This window comes from Carassius gibelio, chromosome A6, assembly GCF_023724105.1.
Source record: "Carassius gibelio isolate Cgi1373 ecotype wild population from Czech Republic chromosome A6, carGib1.2-hapl.c, whole genome shotgun sequence".
NCBI lineage: Eukaryota > Metazoa > Chordata > Actinopteri > Cypriniformes > Cyprinidae > Carassius > Carassius gibelio.
The window spans coordinates 13,956,144-13,978,727 of record NC_068376.1 but is presented as its reverse complement, the minus strand read 5'-3'; the positions used below and the strand labels follow the sequence as shown (position 1 = coordinate 13,978,727).

The window sequence follows — 22,584 nt, the reverse complement described above, 5'->3', positions numbered from 1 at the left end:
ACCCATATATAAAGCAAAATCATTTCAGAATCAGAATCAGAATGAGCTTTATTGCCAGGTATGTTTACACATATGAGGAATTTGTTTTCGTGACAGAAGCTCTGCAGTACAACAGAATGACAGCGACAGAACATAAAACACATAATAAAAGAATAAAAAATACAAAAAATGCAAATAAGTAGATAAGGAATGACAATATACAAATTGACAATTGTAGGCAGGAATATTACAAAATGCAGTTATGTATGTACAGGTATATTATGTGCAAAATTTAAGTGTATAATAAGTATGTGTGTTAGATAAATAAGTGTATGTGTATATAAATATAAAGTGTAGTGTGTTCCACAGTTATTATCAGCTGTTCATAAGATGGATTGCCTGAGGGAAGAAACTGGTCCTGTGTCTGGTCGTTTTGGTGCTCAGTGCTCTGTAGCGTCGACCAGATGGCAACAGTTCAAAGAGGGAGTGTGCTGGATGTGAGGGGTCCAGAGTGATTTTGCCAGCCGTTTTGTTCACTCTGGATAAGTACAGTTCTTGAATAGAAGGGAGGGTTGTACCGATGATTCGCTCAGCAGTCCGGACTACCCTCTGTAGTCTTCTGAGGTCCGATTTAGAAGCTGAGCTGAACCAGACAGTTACTGAAGTGCAGAGGATGGATTCAATGATTGTGGAGTAGAACTGTTTCAGCAGCTCCTGTGGCATGTTAAACTTGTCACGATTGGTAAACCGTGATCTCGGGATGTTTACACTTTGGGGTGAATTCTGTGTGTTCCGCGTCTGCACTGATTAGTTATGGGCGTCTCCGTTAAATGTATCAGCAACAGCTGCCACTCATTACTCATCCACTATATAATGGCTTGTCTCACGTCTTGTGTTTGTGAGATCGTTGTTCTATGTTCAATGTGTTTACCCCCGGTCTGGCTTCAGTGTTGTTTTGCGTTTGGATGTCTGTGTTTCCCCAGAACCTCAACCACTCTTCGTACGTTCACTCAGCCACGGACACTTACCTTCGGCTCTACTCCCCGCAGTTCCTGTGCCACTCTCTCCTGCTGCCTCACGCTGTCTGCATCCGGATTACTCACCTTCTCTCCACCACCGTCTGGACTTCTTACCATTTTACCATCCCCTCGGAGTATCGCTGTCTCATCGTAATTGTTTGTTTATGTACCATCGCCATATTGTCATGACCGGCTTTGCCGTGCTGCTGGGCAGCTTGTTGTTTGTCTGTGTTTGATGGTTGCCGTCTGTTTGTCTGTTTTAGTCCTACAGGTGGAGCTGTAGGCTGGCCGTACAGGTTAATGGATGACTGGTTAAAAGAGGCCTTCCGGGCTCTTGTTCTCTCTCTCCTCTTTGGGCCGCGATCCGGGCGGCAGGTGGCTCCTCGCTCGTCGCTCTTACCTCCTCTCACCCCCTGTTTCATGCTACTGATGAACACTACACTTTTTGTTAAACCTCACACTTACTGATATCTTTTTATTCTTTTTGTTAAACACTCTTGGTTAAATATAGCGATCGATGTGGTCTCCCCTTTCATGTTGCGATCACTGTCTGAGCCAAGTGGTCGTAACAATATCTTCTCATTAAAAGTATAAACTCGCTATTGTTTCCAGACTGTCCTTTCACCAGCCGTCACAGAACGATCTCACCAACATGGAAGCAGCGAGCACCAATACCCTCACCAACTTCATGCACCACAGTGTCAAAAGAATGGATCAGCAGCAGGAGAATATCTCGAACACCGGACGCGCTGTCCTAGCGCTGGTGGCACAGGTGTCCGAGCTCACCCAGCAGATCCATCAGCTCACGTCTCCCACTGCGCCCATCGCACCGCCTGCGCCGTCCGTTCCCCCGGGGATTCCCCAGGACCACTTCCGGCCAGAGCCGCGACTTCCGGCGCTGGAGAACTATGCAGGTGAGCCAACCTTTTGTAGAACATTCCTTAACAAATGTTCGATGCATTTCGCTCTACAGCCCCGGACTTTCGCTATGGAGGAATCCAAAGTAGCGTTCACACCCGTCAACACCCGTGTTGTGCCTCGTTCCACCTCCTATCGGACGAAATGAAGAGAGTCTTCGACCGGGCCGCAACCGGCAGGGAGGCCGCCCATCGCCTCTCGGAACTCCGGCAAGGATCTTCATCTGTAATCGAATACTCCATCGAGTTTCGTACCCTGGCGGCCGGGTGCCAGTGGAATGAGACAGCGCAGTGGGATAGATTCCTGCATGGGTTATCCGACCGTGTTCAGCAGGAGATCTACCTCCTCGAGCTGCCCCCTACTCTCAACGAACTCATTGACCTTGCGTTGCGGGTGGAGGCCAGGTTTAATCGTATGGGCCGCCAACACTGTACTTCCAGGCCTCCCTTCTCTCCTGGTAGGGGGCGCTTGAGTCGAGAGAACACGGTCGGTTCTGTCGACGATCACGAGCCCATGCAGGTGGGTAGAGCTCGGCTGTCCCAGAGGGAGAGGGAACGGCGGAGATCCCAAGGACTATGTCTATACTGCGGAGGCTCTAAACCATAACACCTACTCTTGCCCGGTAAAAGAGTCAGCCCGAATCTGAGGCTACTATTGGGTGGGATCTCCGCTGAGAAGTCCTCACCAACATCATCGACCCTCCTTCCGGTGAGACTGCGGAGGAAGAATCAACATCATGAATGTCAAGCCCTTCTGGACTCCGGAGCCAAAGGTAATTTCATTGATTCTTCACTTGCACATCACCTGAACATTCCTGTCCTTCCTGTGTCTCTCCCCATCCATGTCACCACACTCAATGGCCAGGAACTGCCTAACGTCACAAACCATACAGAACCCATCACACTGATCACATCTGGAAACCATCAAGAAACCATATCCCTTTTCTTCATGGACTCCCCTGTTGCTCCCATTGTTTTAGGTCACCCCTGGCTGTTCAAACATAATCCACGAGTTGAATGGGGTTCTCACACTGTCACATTGTGGAGTGAAAGTTGTCATGAGTCTTGTCTGGTTTCTGCTTGTCCTGTTGTTCCTGTTTCTGTTTTTCAGAAGGAGAGCATGGTTTTGCCAAACGTGCCCTTTGAGTATCTGGACCTGAAGGAACTGTTCAGTAAGTCCCGGGCTGCTTCTCTTCCTCCACATTGTTCCTACGACTGTGCCATAGACTTAGTGTCAGGTAAATCTCTGCCTAAAGGCAAGTTACACTCTCTTTCTATTCCTGAGAGGGAGGCCATGGAGAAATACATTTTTGATTCCTTAGCCTCTGGGTTCATCCGTCCTTCCTCTTCTCCAGCGGGGGCGGGGTTCTTTTTTGTGGGTAAGAAGGATGGCTCGCTGCGACATTGTATTGATTATCGAGAGTTGAACAACATTACTATTAAGAACACTTATCCTTTACTACTCATGTCTTCAGCTTTCGAGAGGTTGCAGGGAGCATCTGTATTCACAAAATTGGATTTACGTAATGCTTATAATTTGGTCCGCATCAGGAAGGGGGATGAATGGAAAACTGCCTTTAACACCCCTAGAGGGCACTTTGAATATTTGGTGATGCCGTTTGGGCTCTCCAACTCGCCCGGGGTTTTCCAAGCACTCGTGAATGATGTGTTGCGAGATATGGTAGATCAGTTTATATATGTTTACCTGGATGACATACAGATTTTTTCTTCATCTCTCCAGGAACATGTTCAACACGTCAGACGAGTGCTCCAGAGGTTACTAGAGAATGGGCTTTTTGTCAAGGCGGAGAAGTGCGTATTCCATGCACAGTCGGTCCCCTTCCTAGGGTATATTGTGTCGTCTGAGGGAATACGAATGGACCCTGACAAAGTTAAGGCTGTGATAGATTGGCCATCTCCAGATTCCCATAAGGCCCTACAGCGGTTTCTGGGGTTCGCCAATTTCTATTGTCATTTCATTCGTAATTTCAGCCAACTAGCCTCACCTCTGACAGCCTTGACCTCTCCCAGTACTCCGTTAAGGTGGTCTGACGCAGCTGAGGCTGCGTTCACTAACCTCAAGAACTGCTTTGTTTCGGCTCCCATCCTTGTGGCCCCTGATCCCACACAGCAGTTCGTGGTGGAGGTCGACGCATCAGAGGTGGGGGTAGGAGCAGTGTTGTCCCAACGTGCTGCTTCAGACGATAAGGTACACCCTTGTGAGTTTTTTTTCACATCGATTATCTCCTGCCGAACATAATTATGACATTGGCAATAGAGAGTTGTTGGCGGTCAAATTTGTGTTGGAGGAGTGGCGCCACTGGTTAGAGGGTTCAAGGGTTCCCTTTATTGTTTGGACCGATCACAAGAATTTAGAATACATGAGAACTGCCAAAAGACTCAATTCCAGGCAGGCTCGGTGGGCACTTTTTTTTCGGTCGTTTTGAATTTACCCTATCGTACCGCCCGGGTTCCAAGAATGTCAAACCCAATTCTTTGTGACGTCTTTTTGATCGCTCCGCCCGTCCCGTTACTCCCGAGTGAATTTTGCCTGAGAAATTACTAGTCTCAGCACTCGTATGGGAGGTCGAGTCGAAGGACTGCCTAAGAAGGGGTAATGCCTCCATCCGGTTGCCCACCGAACCGCTTATTTGTGCCGGAGGAGTTAAGGTCCGAAGTTGTCCAGTGGGGTCATTATTCCAACATGGCTTGTCACCCAGGGATAAGTAGAACTAATTGTTTGGTTAGAAAACGATTCTGGTTGCCACATATGGCTCGCAATGTCCAAGATTTTGTTTTGGCTTGTTCAGTTTGCGCCAGTGGTAAGTCATCTAGCTGACCTCCTGATGGGCTTCTTCAACCGCTGTCTGTCCCTTCGAGACCCTGGTCCCATATCGCTCTAGATTTTGTTACCGCCCTCCCGCCATCTAATGGCATGACGGTCGTTTTGACCATAGTGGATCGGTTCTCGAAGGCGGCACATTTCATTCCCTTGCCCAAATTACCGACAGCCAAGGAGACAGCGGTTACTGTTTTAGATCACGTCTTTCGGATTCATGGCCTCCCGGTAGATGTGGTTTCAGACAGGGGAACTCAGTTTATACCCAAATTTTGGAAAGAGTTTTGCAAATTATTAGGAGTGTCAGTTAGCTTGTCGTCGGGTTATCATCCCCAAAGCAACGGACAATCTGAGCGAGCCAACCAAGATTTAGAGAGGACGTTGTGATGTTTGGTCTCCAAGAATCCTTCTTCCTGGAGTCACCAACTCTCTATGGTGGAGTACGCCCAGAATTCGTTGCCAGTGTCAGCTACAGGCCTCTCTCCGTTTCAGTGTAGTGTAGGGTACCAGCCACCAGCGTTTCCCAGTCTGGAATCTGAAGTCGCGGTCCCCTCCGCTCAAGCGTTTGTCCAGAGGTGTCACCGCACCTGGACCAGAGCCCGTGAGACTCTGCTCCGGGTGAGGGAGCGCAATAAGGCCAAGGCCGATCGCCACCGGTCAAAGCCTCCCGTCTACATAGTGGGTCAAAAAGTGTGGCTTTCTACCAGTAACATTCCATTGCGATCCGTTTCTAATAAATTAGCTCCCAAATTTATCGGCCCGTTCACTATCACCAAAATCATTAGTCCGGTGACAGTCCGCCTCAAACTACCTCCTGCTTACAAGAGGATACACCTCTCCTTTCATGTGTCCAAAATTAAACCCGTGTTTTATGCACATATTAATCCGCCTACTCCGGTTCCCCCGCCGCTGCGTCTCGTAGATGGGGAACCGACATATTCGGTTAATCGCATTCTGAACTCGTTACGGAGGGGACGAGGATTTCAGTATCTGGTGGACTGGGAAGGTTACGGTCCGGAGGAGAGGAGTTGGGTACCTGCTAGGGACATATTGGATCACTCCCTTATTGATGAATACAATCAGCAGGTAGGCCCTTCTGGGAACTCCAGGAGGAGTTCTTAGAGGGGGGGGGGGGTACTGTCACGGTTGGTAAACCGTGATCTCGGGATGTTTACACTTTGGGGTAAATTCTGTGTGTTCCGCGTCTGCACTGATTAGTTATGGGCGTCTCCGTTAATTGTATCAGCAACAGCTGCCACTCATTACTCATCCATTATATTATGGCTTGTCTCACGTCTTGTGTTTGTGAGATCGTTGTTCTATGTTCGATGTGTTTACCCCCCGTCTGGCTTCAGTGTTGTTTTGCGTTTGGATGTCTGTGTTTCCCCAGAACCTCATCCACTCTTCGCACGTTCACTCAGCCACGGACACTTACCTTCGACTCTACTCCCCGCAGTTCCTGTGCCACTCTCTCCTGCTGCCTCACGCCGTCTGCATCCAGATTACTCACCTTCTCTCCACCACCGTCTGGACTTCTCACCGCTTTACCATCCCCTCGGAGTATCGCTGTCTCATCGTCACTGTTTGTTTATGTACCATCGCCATATCTTCTCATTAAAACTATAAACTCGCTATTGTTTCCAGACTGTCCTTTCACCAGCCGTCACAAAACTTCCTCAGCTGGCGAAGGAATTACAACCTCTGCTGGGCCTTTTCAAATCATAAGATTTGGCAACGTCATGTAGGACTAATTTAAACACTTTCTGCGTCATGACAATTATAATACATCATCATAACGTGTTAATTATGCATGGTGAAGCAGTTAAAATAGTTTTGCCATTATGTGCTCTTAAAGCATCATTTGCAAAAAAAATAAAAAATAAAAAATAGGATTTAGTGAAAAAATAAAATTTTAGGGGCACAAGGCAGAAAGTGACACAAAGAGGAGCAGAAAAAATATCAATATAGAGATAAAAATCACAAGTTAATGACTGTATATTAGCCTATAATGTATATGTTGTATTTGAAATAGCCTTTTCAGAACAACTTAACTTGCAACACCGACACTGTGGTACATTTTTGCTCGAGTCAACTGCTTATTTAAATTGTACTTTAATTTCTTAAAATAAATTTAAGCTTCTGTAATGTTGTTTTAATAGCTTTAGTAGCTCATGTCTGGTCTCTTCAATAGGCTACTTTAACTAGGGCCGTATGAAATCTGTTTTGTTTGTTTAATTTTTTTTTTCAAATTCTAAAATTATAACACTTATACATTTTCACAACAATTTATTAATAGTTTAACAAAATATTACATGTTTAGTGCCCAACATTTTAGTTGTAGTAGTAGGCTATGTACATTCTACTGAACAATAGTAAAACATTTCTGGCCAATACTTATCTTTAAATTAAACCAAACTTTTATTTTGACAGGATGCATTGAATACCTTTACAGTTCTGTGTATATGTTTTGATGCTAGTTTTACTCAAATAAAACGGTCAAATGCTCATTAAGTGACTCTCAGTGGAGTTCTAGAGATGTTATTTATATGTTTTTGTCCTCATTTAGTGAGACAGAAGCTGAAATCACTGTGAGTGTCACGCATACTTCCATGTGTGTAATAAACAAACTCGAGTTTCTGCACCATTCATTAACACGCATAACATGCAGGATTCATATTTAAATAGACTTTTCCAGCTTAATATTTACAGATATTACTCCATATCACGATTTGATTTAAGTGCAATGACTGAAATCTCGCCTAGGGCAACAACAGAGCCTGGGCCCGCCCTGCCTGAGCATGTGCGATTATCTGCATCTGTTCTTCAGGGGTCTGAAGCTACCATGAAGCTGGATTAGCTGGCTAGACAGGTCAGTATCAGGTTAGTTTGCACAAATCCTGGGTTTTAAGTACCATGTAAGTGGCTTGGCTTTTAGCGGCATTCATTACCATAGTAACTTACACTCCATGTCTAACCTGCTCCAGGGCAGGTTATGTTCTGAGTTAGAGATCTGAACTGAAGTTGGACCAATCAGATGTGAGAGAAGTGACACATGTCTGACACAATGTCACTCCTCCAGTTTATCTTGCTCCAAATTAAAAGCCACTAATGCTATAAAAAAAAATAAAAAAAAAATAATGATGGCTTTAATGATAATACATTCATAATGATAAAGTCATTTTATCATTTAAATCATTATTATGATTCACATTATTAGTATTATTTAGTACACACAATTTTATTTTAACAATTATTATAAATAGTTTATTTTAAATAAATATTAATGTAAGTGTAGAAAAGGCCAGCTAAGTAAAGTGCCATTAGTGCCCCCTTGTGACTTTAAGAGGTATTACACTGATTTATCAGTATTCCCCTTTAACGATCCCTTTAACAGTGTTAACAGTATTGACAGGACGCAGTTCAAAGCACGGACATTCCTCGCTGTTGTTGTTTTCTACTGAGTGCGTTCATATACAAGTGAGTGATTGTGTTTGTTATTCATATTTAAATTGCTGTATTTGAAGGCATAAGTTTGTGTTTTATCTAATTTCTCATTCTAATTATTTATTTGCGCCATACTCATTGTGTATTGCATCATCCATATATGGCGCTAGCGCTAGTAATGCATACGAGATACGGTTATATAGCGATATTGGTGTATAATATCGTAAACTTAGTCACTTTGGGTTTGTGTATGTTATTATTTACTGAATAAGTGAGATTGTTTGTGGTATTTAAGCCATAATTAACGGTTCTTCTGAGCTCAATTGCCAAAGAATGTCATGCTATTTCCACAAGTGCTAATCTAGTCAGAACATGTCTGAAACGATCTTTATATCACTAATTTGCTAATAGGCTATATTGCTATTATGTTTAAGTATAGATATTATGTATATGTAACAGAGTGAATTCATATTTCATTACTAATTGGTTCTTGTTATTTCTGTTTGTTTAGAACCACTCACTCACTCACCCACTCACTCATATTAAGTTACACTCCAAACTACCCTGTACTACTCTGCCATACTCTCTGCTGCCTGTACTACAATCATCCACTCAACTAAATTCAAGAACTGTAAATGCTCTACAAGTCTGAAATCATTAAAGTGTACTTCGTCTCTGACCCGGACGACTTATGTCTGCTCAATTTCCACCAGCACCCACAATAGTCTACCTGGTCCTTCGAGCCGGATTGAAGAGCTGTCATATGAAAGATGCATCACAGTGATCCAGATCATAGACCTGACCTTCCTGAGCCTGCAGTCAGACCCAGACGAGTGGTGCGGCTCCCTAGTTACCTGTCAGATTTCGAGCTCACTGATCATTTACGAAGATTACAGTCAAGACAGAAAGTAGATACTTATTCTGAAATGAGTGATGATTCAGAAAATCAAGGAGCGACTACAGCCAAGCTCACCAACACCTTCACTGAGTATGGAACAGGTAGGCAGCCATGGCAGCCGCTGACAGAGTGGAGTCACAGTAGAGAGTATGAACAACAGCGAGCACCTACTTCACACATTCCTGAGCTGTCATCACAAGTTCTAGCAGAATTCCAGCAGTTGCGGAAAGAGACAGAGGAACTAAGACGTCATTCCTATGAGCAGATTCAGAGACTGAAAGAGAAGAACGAGGCCCTGGAAACTCAGTTGAGCCTACATGCAATGAGTGATCGACCCAGTCAGTATCCACAGAGGACATCTTCCCCTGTTCCTCAACCCCGGGCCAATATTCCGCCTGTCACTACAGATGCCAGGCTATCCCTCTGCCTAGATCCAAGCTACCTCCTAGACCGATTGAGAGTGCAGCAGATTCACTCAAACAAGATCGACTACATGACTTTGAACAGAGGCTTCGGCAGCTGGAGATGATATCACCGGCAACTCATGCACGACCCTCACAGCACCAGTCCTTTCCCCATAGATCTAATGACAGAGCTGATGATCGAAGTATTGGCTACAACTCAACCCAGTTAAGGCTTCCATCCAATCAAGAGAGTACGTATAGGGGACCAGCTCCAACCATCCCAAACTTTGTGAAGCCAGATCCGAGAGAGTTTTCCCGCCTGCGCATCGCTTTGGAGAACATTCTGCCAGCAGACGCTACAGAGAGATTTAAGTACCAGATCCTCGTTGATCACCTAAAGTTGGAGGAAGCTCTGTTGATTGCAGACTCATATTGCAACTCATTATACCCCCTTCACAGATACAATGGAGGCACTTAACCAACAGTACGGACAGCCTCACCAGTTGGCCCTTCAGAGAATAGCCAAGCTTATGGATGGTCCAAACATCAGCCAAGGTGACGTGAGAGCCTTCAGAATGTTTGCATTGAAAGTTCGTTCTTTAGTTAGTATGCTTCAGCAGCTGGGAAATAAAGGCTACATGGAGTTAGAGTGCAGTTCCCATGTATCAAGACTGTTGTGTAAGCTTCCACATGATCTGCAGACTAGTTTTAGACGGTCGGTCCATCCCCAACAAGTTCCCATCCCTACCTTGCTCGATTTCTCAGCATGGTTAGAATTCGAGCTGCAAGTTCAAGAAGAAAGTGCATTGGATACAATCGCACAAGAGATGTTGGCGGTGTGGACGAACCCATCAAGCCGCACAGTGTAACCTTAAGACACCCTGCAAAAGTTGTTATCGCTGCCATCTGTACGTCCTCCATGAGGTTAACGATCGATTCTTTGTGAAAACACCTGAGACACCTAAGGTTGGACCCTCAGAGAATTGCTTGGTGAACACGACTACAGAGACACTGTATCTTGATCGGCCCACCGGCAGTCGACGTGTCTTACTAAAGATCTGTAAAGTACTCCTCCGAAATGGCAATCAGTGCTTAGAGACGTACGCTCTCTTGGATGACGGGTCCGAACGCATCATCCTCCTTCATTCAGCGGCCCAGCAGCTTGGATTGACTGGTCGACCCGAAGAGCTTGTTCTACTTACAGTCAGACAAGACCTTCACATCCTGCATGGTGCTTCAGTAACCTTCACAGTGTCACCAGCTTCCCAACCCAAGGCTTCATTTAAGATTCGTCAAGCCTTTACAGCTGAGACATTGGGATTAGCTGAGCATACATATCCAGTCGATGAGTTACAACGCAAGTATAGACACCTACAAGGTCTACAGTTGCCACCTGTTGAATCAGTCCAACCGCTCTTCCTTATAGGGTCAGATTACCCGCATCTCATAACTCCAGTAGAGCCTGTTCGTCTAGGCCCACCTAACGGTCCTGCCGCTATCAAGACCAGATTAGGCTGGACCCTGCAAGGTCCCACTCAAGAGATCAAGCATTGCCTTGCCAGCCAGCAGTGTCTCTTTACGGTTACTTCAAGCTCGTATACCAACCTGTACTGACAAGCTGAGAAATTGTGGCAACTAGATGTGCTCCCGTACCGTAGTGAGAAGCTCATTACCCGCTCTAAGCAAGATCAAGATGCCCTTTCACTGCTCGAGGCCAAGACTACTAGAGTTATAGTAGATGGAGTAGCCAGATATGCCACACCCTTATTAAGAGTGAAGGATATGCCTCTCCTGCGAGCATCCCCAGATACCACTCTGCTTTGTCTCCGAGGAATTGAGAGGTGATTATTCAGAGATCCAGCACAAGCAGCAGCCTACAAGTTGGAGATGAACAAGTTGAAAGAGGCAGGATATGCACAAGTGATACATCCTGAACAATTGGAGCAAGCTGAGGAGTCATGGTACATTCCCCACCATATGACACATCATAACGGCAAAAACAGAGTCGTCTTCAACTGTTCATTCCAACACGGAGGGAAAAATCTTAACCAGTTGCTTCTTCCTGGTCCAACACTGGATCCTTCTCTGATGTCTGTCCTCCTGAGGTTCCGTGCACACACTGTTGCCTTGAGTAGCGATATTCGGGGCATGTTCCATCAGGTGTGACTGCTACCAGAGGACCGCCCACTGCTACGATTCCTCTGGAGAGACCTCAAAAGAGATCAGCCCCCCCAAGTTTATGAATGGCAAGTTCTTCCGTTTGGGACAACATGCAGCCCTTGCTGCGCAACTTTTGCCCTCCAAAAGCATGTCATCGACCACAGTCAGCCAGGCGAAGATGTCAGAGAAAGTATAGAGAAATACTTTTACGTAGACAACTTCCTCCAGAGTTTCCATTCCCAAGAAGAAGCCATGGCACTGGCATCTAAGTTGCGAGACCTCCTAGCCACAGGAGGATTTGATCTAAGACAGTGGGCCAGCAATGTCCCTCAAGTACTGGACTCTATCCCATCAGAAGCCAAGTCAAGTAACTTAGTATTGTGGCTGACCCAAGAGCAACCAGAAGCACAAGAGTCAGCACTTGGACTACTCTGGCACTGTACATCTGACACACTGTCATACAAGTATCGCCCCATTGAAAGCTCTGCCCCTACTATGCGTCATATTTACAAGGTTCTAGCCAGTCAGTATGATCCCCTGGGGTACATTGTCCCTTACACTACGAGAGCTAAAGTCTTAGTCCAGCGTCTGTGGGACAAGAAGAGGGAATGGGATGACCCTCAACTTCCAGAAGAACTGCTCCTAGCCTGGCAAACATGGGAGCAAGAGTTACCAAACATCACGCAAATCTTCATTCCCAGATGTTATGTCACTTTAAAGTTGGATAACCCCCTGAGTATCAGAACTCTACACATTTTCTGTGGCGCTTCAGAGCAAGCTTATGGCTCAGTAGCCTACATCCAAACCCTCAGTCCTCAAGGAGAAAAGGAGATAGCTTTCTTGACTGCCCGTTCCAGAGTTTCTCCAAAGAAACAACAGTCCATACCTCGTTTTGAGTTGTGTGCCGCTATGACAGGAGCACAACTAGCCAAATTACTGAAGACAGAGCTCAGTGTTCCCATACATCAGGTCACGCTCTGGTCAGATTCCACCACTGTGCTGGCATGGATTCAAAGGGATTCGTGCCGATATAAAGTCTTCGTCGGAACGAGAATTGCAGAAATACAGGAGTTAACAGACCCCAAGGATTGGCGTTATGTTGATTCCAAGTTTAATCCGGCTGATGACATCACTAGGGGCAAGACCTTGGCCGAGTTAGCCAAGTCAAGCCGATGGAGTCAAGGCCCATCATTCCTTCACCTGCCTGCAGATCAGTGGCCTCAGAGTCCTCTCCTACAGCTACCCACTGAAGATTCAGAGCTGAAGCAGGTCACATTCTGTGGACTTACAGTTCCTGTCACCAACCCAGATTTGCCTGACTGCACTCAATTTGGATCTTATAAGGAACTACTAGCAGCTACAACTAGAGCCTTGCATGGGGCGGCTACCCCTACTGAAGTGCTAACAGCTGAGGATTATAGAAAAGCCGAACTAACCCTCCTTCATCAAGCACAAATCCATAGTTTCCCAATCGAAATGGCTCATCTTAAGTCAGGAAAACCTCTACCAATGAACAGTCGTCTTTTGTGCCTTGCCCCAGAGTATGACAGCAGTACCCACCTCATCAGAGTTGGAGGTCGTCTCCGAAGAACAGAGCAGTTAGATGAATCTGCCATACACCCTATAGTCCTCGACCCTAAGCATCCCCTGAGCAGACTCATCATCCAGGACTTTGATGAAATTCTACACCATCCAGGAGCAGAAAGAGTGTTTGCTGAAATACGTCGTAAGTACTGGATACTGAGAGGCAGAGAAGCTATTCGGCATCACCAGAGAACATGCTTAGGCTGTCAACAATGGAGAGGCCAGCCCAGCATTCCCAGGATGGCGGACTTGCCTCCTTCAAGACTGCGTTTACTTCAACCACCCTTCTACTCTACAGGAGTGGATTGTTTCGGCCCTTACCTCATCAAGATTGGGCGCAGACATGAGAAACGATGGGGTATCATATTTAAGTGTCTAACAACAAGAGCTGTATACCTGGACCTGCTCTATCAGATGGACACAGATTCATTCTTAATGGCCCTCCGAAGATTCATCTCTCGTAGAGGCAAGCCATTTGAGATCATCTCTGACCAAGGTACAAACTTCAGAGGTGGCAAGAAAGCACTACAGGAAGATTTTGCTGTGCTCCATCCTTCCCTCCAGGAGCAATTAGCAAGCCACCAGAATAGTTTTAAGTTCAACCCCCCAGGTGCCTCACACTTTTGGGGCTGTTGGGAGAGAGAAATAAGATCCCTAAAATCAGCTCTCTGTTCTAGTATAGGGGATCAAATTGTAACCGAGGAAGTACTGCGTACTGTGCTTGTTGAGATTGAAGGCATTCTCAATTCGAAGCCAATCGGATATACATCTTCAGACATAGCAGACCTTGATCCAGTCACTCCCAACATGTTGCTCATGGGGCGGCCTGACTCATCCTTGCCACAAGTAGTATACCCTGAATCAGAGTTGCTGAACAAACGGAGATGGAGACACAGTCAGCTTCTGGCAGACCAATTCTGGAGACGTTTTCTCAGTAACTATCTCCCAGACCTCCAAGTCCAACAGAAATGGCACCGAGAGGCAGAGAATCTACAACCAGGCACAGTTGTCATGATTGTTGATCATCAATTACCCCGAGCTCAATGGCCAGTTGGACAAGTAACAAAAGTGTTTCCTGGGGAAGATAGGCGAGTCAGGACTGCAGAAGTGGAAGTCAAGAATAAGACCTATCTTCGTCCCATCAGCCGGCTAATCAGCCTCCCAGCTTTACCAGATTGAGTACTCTTTAGTACTACCCCTTTAACATACTTGATGCCTTACCTAAGTGCCTTATCCAAATTACACATTTCCACAGCAAATGTGGGGGCGGCTGTAGAAAAGGCCAGCTAAGTAAAGTGCCATTAGTGCCCCCTTGTGACTTTAAGAGGTATTACACTGATTTATCAGTATTCCCCTTTAACGATCCCTTTAACAGTGTTAACAGTATTGACAGGACGCAGTTCAAAGCACGGACATTCCTCGCTGTTGTTCAAGCTGTTGTTGTTTTCTACTGAGTGCGTTCATATACAAGTGAGTGATTGTGTTTGTTATTCATCTTTAAATTGCTGTATTTGAAGGCATAAGTTTGTGTTATATCTAATTTCTCATTCTAATTATTTATGTGCGCCATACTCATTGTGTATTGCATCATCCATATACGGCGCTAGCGCTAGTAATGCATACGAGATACGGTTATATAGCGATATTGGTGTATAATATCGTAAACTTAGTCACTTTGGGTTTGTGTATGTTATTATTTACTGAATAAGTGAGCTTGTTTGTGGTATTTAAGCCATAATTAACGGTTCTTCCGAGCTCAATTGCCAAAGAATGTCATGCTATTTCCCCAAGTGCTAATCTAGTCAGAACATGTCTGAAACTATATCACTAATTTGCTAATAGGCTATATTGCTATTATGTTTAAGTATAGATATTATGTATATGTAACAGAGTGAATTCATATTTCATTACTAATTGGTTCTTGTTATTTCTGTTTGTTTAGAACCACTCACTCACTCACCCACTCACTCATATTAAGTTACACTCCAAACTACTCTGTACTACTCTGCCATACTCTCTGCTGCCTGTACTACAATCATCCACTCAACTAAATTCAAGAACTGTAAATGCTCTACAAGTCTGAAATCATTAAAGTGTACTTCGTCTCTGACCCGGACGACTTATGTCTGCTCAATTTCCACCAGCACCCACAATAGTCTACCTCACAGTAAGTATTGCACTATTTAAAAAATAAAATAAAAAACTTACCTTATATGTTCGAGTCTCTATCACTATATATTTTCAGAATAAGAATCAGAATCAGAAAGAGCTTTATTGCCAAGTATGCTTGCGCATATAAGGAATTTGTTTTAGTGACATAGGCTTCCAGTACACAGAGACAACAACACACAGACAAAAAAAAAAAAAAAAAAAATATATATATATATATATATATATATATATATATATATATATATATATGTATATATATGTATATGTGTAGGCAAATAAATAAGTGTATAAACAATTGTGCTATAAATGATAATGGAATAGGATTGAATAAGATGCAGGGATGTACTAGGATGGAGGGGTAACAAATAAATATAAGGATATTGCACATTTTTTTGCATAAGCATAAGTGGGGAACATGAGGTAGATTGCCTGGGGGAAGAAACTATTCTTGTGCCTTGCTGTTCTGGTATTTGAGGCTCTGGCCAGATGGCAAAAGTTCAAAGATGGGGTGACTTGGATGTGAGGGATCCAGAGTGATTTTCTGAGCCTTTTCCCTCACTCTGAATGTTCAGCAGTTCATCCCTGGTTAAACTGATCGTGTTTGTTAAACAAAAAACAGCCATGTGCTGCGCCATCGAGTGTCGAGTCAAATGTATAAACTTTCAAGTTGTTGTCACTGCACTGATAGAGCAAGATAATTTATTTTATTTGTCCTCCTTCATTTCTCATATGACATTTAAATTTGTAATATTCTTCAATCTCTTAACCTTTAGCAAAACCTTTAACCTTTAGTTTTGAATCTCGCTGGGTTTCTCAAAAAAATCAAAATTGCTTTGTGTCAGAAGGCTTGTGATTGGCTATTCACCAGTGATGTCACACATTCATGTGCACATTGCTCCACGAACTTAGGATCAAAGCCTGAGTTGACAAAGAAAGTTGATGATCAGCATCATGGTACCAACAAAGCCGGATTGGAGAGGTTTGGTTTGGTTTTGTCAACTCAAAACTAATCCTGTAACTCCGAATTTGTTCAGCTACCATCATTGTACAGGCCCCTGGTCATGTCATATATTCATGTAACAGTTTGTGATATAAGCATCCTTACAACATTTAAGGAGATTTTCCATAGCTGGTGTCAGCGTCATTCGATGCATTGATTCAAAACCATCAGTGAAACATCAGCTTCATCGTTACCCAGGTGAAACAGTAATTGTTGACTGAACCTTATAAAGTGGCCCTCGAAGTTAAATTAATTAAAAAACCTTGTTTCAATCATGAATTAGTCAGGTTTTCAAAGTGTATTAGTTGAATGAACCGACTGGTTTAATGATGGCTACTAATAAAGACCGTTCTTTACCGTAACCGACTGACATAAAAATTTAATTGCATTAATTGCATCTAGGCATAAAAACATTTTTCCCCAAGCCATTTACACCTTAAAAAACTAATACACCAATTTAAAGCCTGATTTGCTTTTGTTACAAATTATAATTAAGTGTTCTTGTGCCTTAAGGTAATATGTAAATACATACTTTTATTCATACAACTGTAAATAAAGTACATAATGAACATGGTCTGAACATAAACAGAACAGCCAGAAGTCTGGCTGAATGAGACTGTGTCAGTAACTGTGTCACTCTAAGCTAGGGAAACCGATGTGATTTTGACTCTAACCTGCGGCATTAGATGTGGCTGTACGTTCTTCAGGTTCTCCAGGGCCTGTAGCAAAGGTGGGGCTTCCCTGAAGCCCAGGAAACCAGCCATATAAGGGGCATTAAGAGTCACCATCTTACAATCTTCATACAGAACCTATGGAGTAAATAATACTGTATTAGCGTTTAACTTAGCTAGTTGCTTATCAGCATGCACATTACTGGAATATTAGCCATTTATTAGTACTAATTAAGCACATATTAATGCCTTATTATACATGACCTTTATCTACATCCTTAATCCTACCCAATACCTAAACTTATCAAATACCTTAATAACTATTAATAAACAGTAAATTAATAATTTATTGAGGGAAAAGTCATAGTTAATAGTGAACGTGTTCCCTATTCTAAAGTTTTAAGTGTAATTAATTATTATATACAGTATGATAGTAAAGTAGCAGCAGTTATTACAAATGGCAGGCATTCTGAGAGTTTCAATTTAGGAAGGTGCCATGGGCAGGGTTACCTATTGGTAATCTTGCTTTTTGCAACAGTTATTTAGTGAGTGAGTTAGTGAGTGAGTGATGTGATGAGTGGTCAAGTATGGTGACCCATACTCTGAATTTTTTACTGCCTCTCTTATTGAAACTCTAATGCAATTTCCATATTTAATAATAATATGTTTATTTTAAAAAGTGCCTCTCTGCAAACTCAAGGCTTCTTTACAATATCAACAAACAAAAAAGCAGAAACAATTATATATATATATATATATATATATATATATATATATATATATATATATATATATATATATATATAAAAAAACAGATAAACGTGAAAACCATGGCATGGGGGGTTGGTGCATGAAATTCTCTGAAAGTGATGAGGAGACTCTTGTTTTATACACAAAAACAAATTGGTAGCCAATGAAGTCGGTGTAGGATGGACACAATGTGAGAAGATTTCTTTGAAAAAGTGAGAACCCTAGCTGCAAAGTTCTGGGGCCAAGCACAGAGTGGTGCATAGGCACCTACTGTGTCCATTGGAGTTATGCTTCTTCCACTTCTTCCGCTCTTCAGTCTATGGAAGCCCATAGAACCACTCATGGGGAAGTTGTGAAATTTGGCACATTGATAGAGGACAGTCCCAACATTAATCAGAGCAAGTTTGGATTCTCTAACTCAAACTCTCCAGCTTATCCAAAGTTTCACTCATATTTATGCTAATAACTTTTGAACCACAAGGCACAGAAGTAAAATTCTTGGCTAATGGCGAGTCAAATGGACACCGACTATTCAAAAAACAATTGTAAAACAATTGTAAAACAATTTTTTTTTTGTTTTTTTTTTTTTTGTTTTTTTTTTTTAATTGTTTGAAAAACCGACTTTTTCTAATTCTTCCTGGACGGTTTGTCTGATTTCAACAAAATAGGGTCAGATCATCTTCAGACCATGCTGGCATAAAAGTTAAGGAATTCAAGTTGATTCGTCCAACTGTTGTCAAATAACATGCGAACGAATGCTACGAAAAGCATGCAAAAATGCATGTGAGGCTATAACTCCGCAACGGTTTGGCGTATTAAAACCAACTTGATGTGTGCTATAACAAGCATGACCTGAGGACTACCTGCAGTGTTTTGGCATTGTGCCACCTAGTGCTCGGGAGATATAAAAATATGCATATTTTTGCTGAATAAATTTGCCAAAAATAACAAAAATGGTCTCTTTAGATTGGGTGCATCATGCAGAGTTAATTGATATTCAACTTTTTTACATGTCAGCCATTTTGGGCATTGGCCATTTTGAATTTTATAGTAAAATGTTATATTTTACGAATGCAGTGACGTGTCAATACAAAATTTGGTATAGGTCATCAGCACAATGCCCTGAAGGAACCTGAGAAGATCTGAGCCAGCACCACCTAGTGGTAAAATCAAATATTCACATGCTTATAAATTTGGGTGTGGTCAACTTATTTCAATGGTAGTCACCTTCTTAGACTCCTTGCCAAGTCCAGCAATACCAAACATGCAAAGTTTTGCCTTATTGTTTGTGGGATGTTGCATTTTAGCGCTTAAAAAACATTTGACAATATCTCAGAAACTGATACTCCAATAGACACAAAACCACCGTAGGAAATTAAACATATAGCTAGTCGGTTAACACTAATTCCTTTGGCAAAAATTTTATAGTAAGTGGCAAAAATAATGCAAAGTCACCCATCAGGCATTTTCATCACTCTTCTCATATATAAAAATGTATATAACTCCAACCCAAAATGAGATATGTTCAACAAATATGACACACATATGTATAAACACACTCAACAAAATCAACAGGACACACAAAAGATTTGGTGGGATTGTGCCTGTTGATGGCGCTATAATTGAACAAAATATTAAATTGCCACTGACTACAATAGAGTATTATTATATAAAATGCTATCAAAAGTTGAGACAGTGCCACCTTGTGTTCAAAATTTGTAATGAAACTTTAAATATATTTAAATTAGACTGGTATTAACAGATTCCTTGGGTCATGCTGAAAACAGTGATACCAATGTTGCCATAGTCAGCCAAACTTTGTGTCTGCCACTTTGATGTTCTTGATGTAGCTCCATGTAGCTGTTTTTATTTTATTTTTTCTCTAGAATCTTTATCTTACTATCACTGTCTGTTTTTTTTTAAAGTGGTAAAATATAACTTAATTCACACCATATTTCTGATATTATCGGTCAATCTTATCAGATTAACTTTGATCGTTCACTTTTCCGTGAGTGCAGTACACCTGCAAAGTGTTAGCACTCATTAGCTTGTCATTAGCGTTTTCTTTTCTCCTCTTCTCTCTCTCGCTCCAGTTTTTCACAAGTTCATCAAACAACCACAGTAAGAATATTTCATCAAGCACGGTGAGTAATGGCTTCTCCTGCTATCGTTATTTGCACCTCTTGCCACATGTACAGTTTATCTATCTCTTTTGCTGATGAGGGATTCACATGTGATAAATGCAGGGAAATAGTTAGGCTGACAGAGAAGATTTCAGAATTAGAGACACGCATCCAAACTTTAATTGAGGACAGTAAGAATGTTAGGGCTCTAGATACGGCTTTAGATGTGTCTAGCTCAGGGATTCCTGTACATTGTCTGGTTCCAGTAGAGCCCCTTCAGCAGGGCAACTGGGTGACGGTGAGGCAGCGTAGTCGTGGGTCAAAACACCGCTCTTCTGTTCCGATCAAAACATTAAACAGGTTCTCCCCACTAAGTGATGCACCCACTGAGAAACCTGATGAAAGTGCTCTAGTTATTGGTGATTCTATTGTACGGAACGTGAATATAGACACACCAGCCACCATAGTCCAATGTTTACCGGGAGCCAGAGCGCCTGACATCTTGGCAAATTTAAAAGTCCTGCAAATGCTAAACGTAAATACAGTAAGATTGTTATTCATGCTGGCGCTAATGATGTTCGACTTCGCCAGTCGGAGATCACTAAAAATAACTTTAAAGAGGTGTGTGAACTTGCAAGCACAGTGTCAGACACTGTAATATGCTCTGGTCCCCTCCCTGCTTACCCTGGTGATGAGATGCATAGCAGATTGTCATCACTCAATGGCTGGATGTCTAAGTGGTGCCCACAAAATAACATAGGTTTCATAGACAATTGGACAAGCTTTTGGGGCAGACCTGACCTGTTTAAAAGAGATGGTCTTCATCCCTCCTGGGGTGGCGCCACTCTTCTCTCTAGAAATATGGCAAATAGTTTTAGAGTTTATACTTGACTAACTGGGGTCCAGGTCAGGAATCAGACAGACTGGCTAAACCGACCGTCTGCTAGCTGCCTCCCGTCACAGAGGTCAGTTAATTATCAGCACATAGAGACTCTTTCACCTAGATATCACACTATAGAGACTGTGTCTGTTCCCCGAACTAGAAAATACAAAAAACGTCCAAACCAAGTTAAGGTTAACAATTTAATTGAGGTTCAACAAATAAAAAAACAAATGCAATATGGATAAACAAATGATAAAGCTTTACTTATTGAATATCAGATCCATTTCTACGAAAACACTTTTTGCAAATAATATGATCACTGATCATAATATAGATGTGCTCTGTTTGACAGAAACCTGGCTAAAACCTGATGATTACATTATTTTAAATGAGTCCACCCCCCAAGATTACTGTTATAAACACAAGCCATTTCTAAAAGGCAAAGGGGGAGGAGTTGCTTCAATTTATAACAACATTTTCAGGATTTCTCAGAGGGTAGGCTTCAAGTATAACTCGTTTGAAGTATTGGTGCTACATATAACATTATCCATAGAAACAAATGTTAATGATAAATCCCCTGTTATGTTTGTACTGGCTGGCTACTGTATACAGGCCACCAGGCCACCATAAAGAGTTTATTAAAGAGTTTGGTGATTTTACATCCGAGTTAGTTCTGGCTGCAGATAAAGTTTTAATAGTTGGTGATTTTAATATCCATGTCGATAATGAAAAAGATGCATTGGGATCAGCATGTATAGACATTCTGAACTCTATTGGTGTTAGACAACACGTTTCAGGACCTACTCATTGTCGAAATCATACTCTAGATTTAATACTGTCACATGGAATTGATGTTGATAGTGTTGAAATTATTCAGCCAAGTGATGAAATCTCAGATCATTATTTAGTTCTGTGCAAACTTCATATAGCCAAAATTGTAAATTCTACTTCTTGTTACAAGTATGGAAGAACCATCACTTCTACCACAAAAGACTGCTTTTTAAGTTAACTTCCTGATGTATCCAAATTCCTTAGCATATCCAAAACCTCAGAACAACTTGATGATGTAACAGAAATTATGGACTCTCTCTTTTCTAGCACTTTAAATACAGTTGCTCCTTTACACTTAAGGAAAGTTAGGGAAAACAGTTTGACACCATGGTATAATGAGCATACTCGCACCCTAAAGAGAGCAGCCCGAAAAATGGAGCGCAGCTGGAGGAAAACAAAACTAGAGGTATTTCATATTGCTTGGCAGGAAAGTAACCTATCCTACAGAAAAGCATTAAAAACTGATAGATCCGATTACTTTTCTTCTCTTTTAGAAGAAAACAAACATAACCCCAGGTATTTATTCAATACAGTGGCCAAATTAATGAAACATAAAGCCTCAACAAGTGTTGACATTTCCCAACACCACAGCAGTAATGACTTTATGAAATACTTCACTTCTAAAATCGATACTATTAGAGATAAAATTGCAACCATTCAGCCGTCAGCTACAGTATCACATCAGACAGTGCACTATAGAACCCCTGAGGAACAGTTCCACTCATTCTCTACTATAGGAGAGGAAGAATTGTATAAACTTGTTAAATCATCTAAACCAACATGTATGTTAGACCCTATACCATCTAAGCTCCTAAAAGAGGTGCTTCCAGAAGTCATAGATCCTCATCTGACTATTAATAATTCCTCATTGTCATTAGGATATGTCCCCAAAACCTTCAAACTGGCTGTT

General features: G+C 42.4%; 1 protein-coding gene across 5 annotated transcripts in view; it reads right to left on the bottom strand.

Moving 5' to 3' along the window:
* The window catches only part of LOC128016251 (endonuclease V), a 207,447-nt gene that overhangs the window by 120,846 nt on the left and 64,017 nt on the right, over positions 1-22,584 (bottom strand). For 4 of the 5 annotated variants that reach the window (XM_052600768.1, XM_052600769.1, XM_052600770.1 and 1 more), the window contains exon 3: positions 17,091-17,225. The exons of the other annotated variant lie outside the window; for it this stretch is intronic. In XM_052600768.1, coding sequence (XP_052456728.1) covers positions 17,091-17,225 — 135 coding nt within the window. The remainder of the gene's footprint in view (positions 1-17,090; positions 17,226-22,584) is intronic. 5 annotated transcript variants of the gene reach the window in all.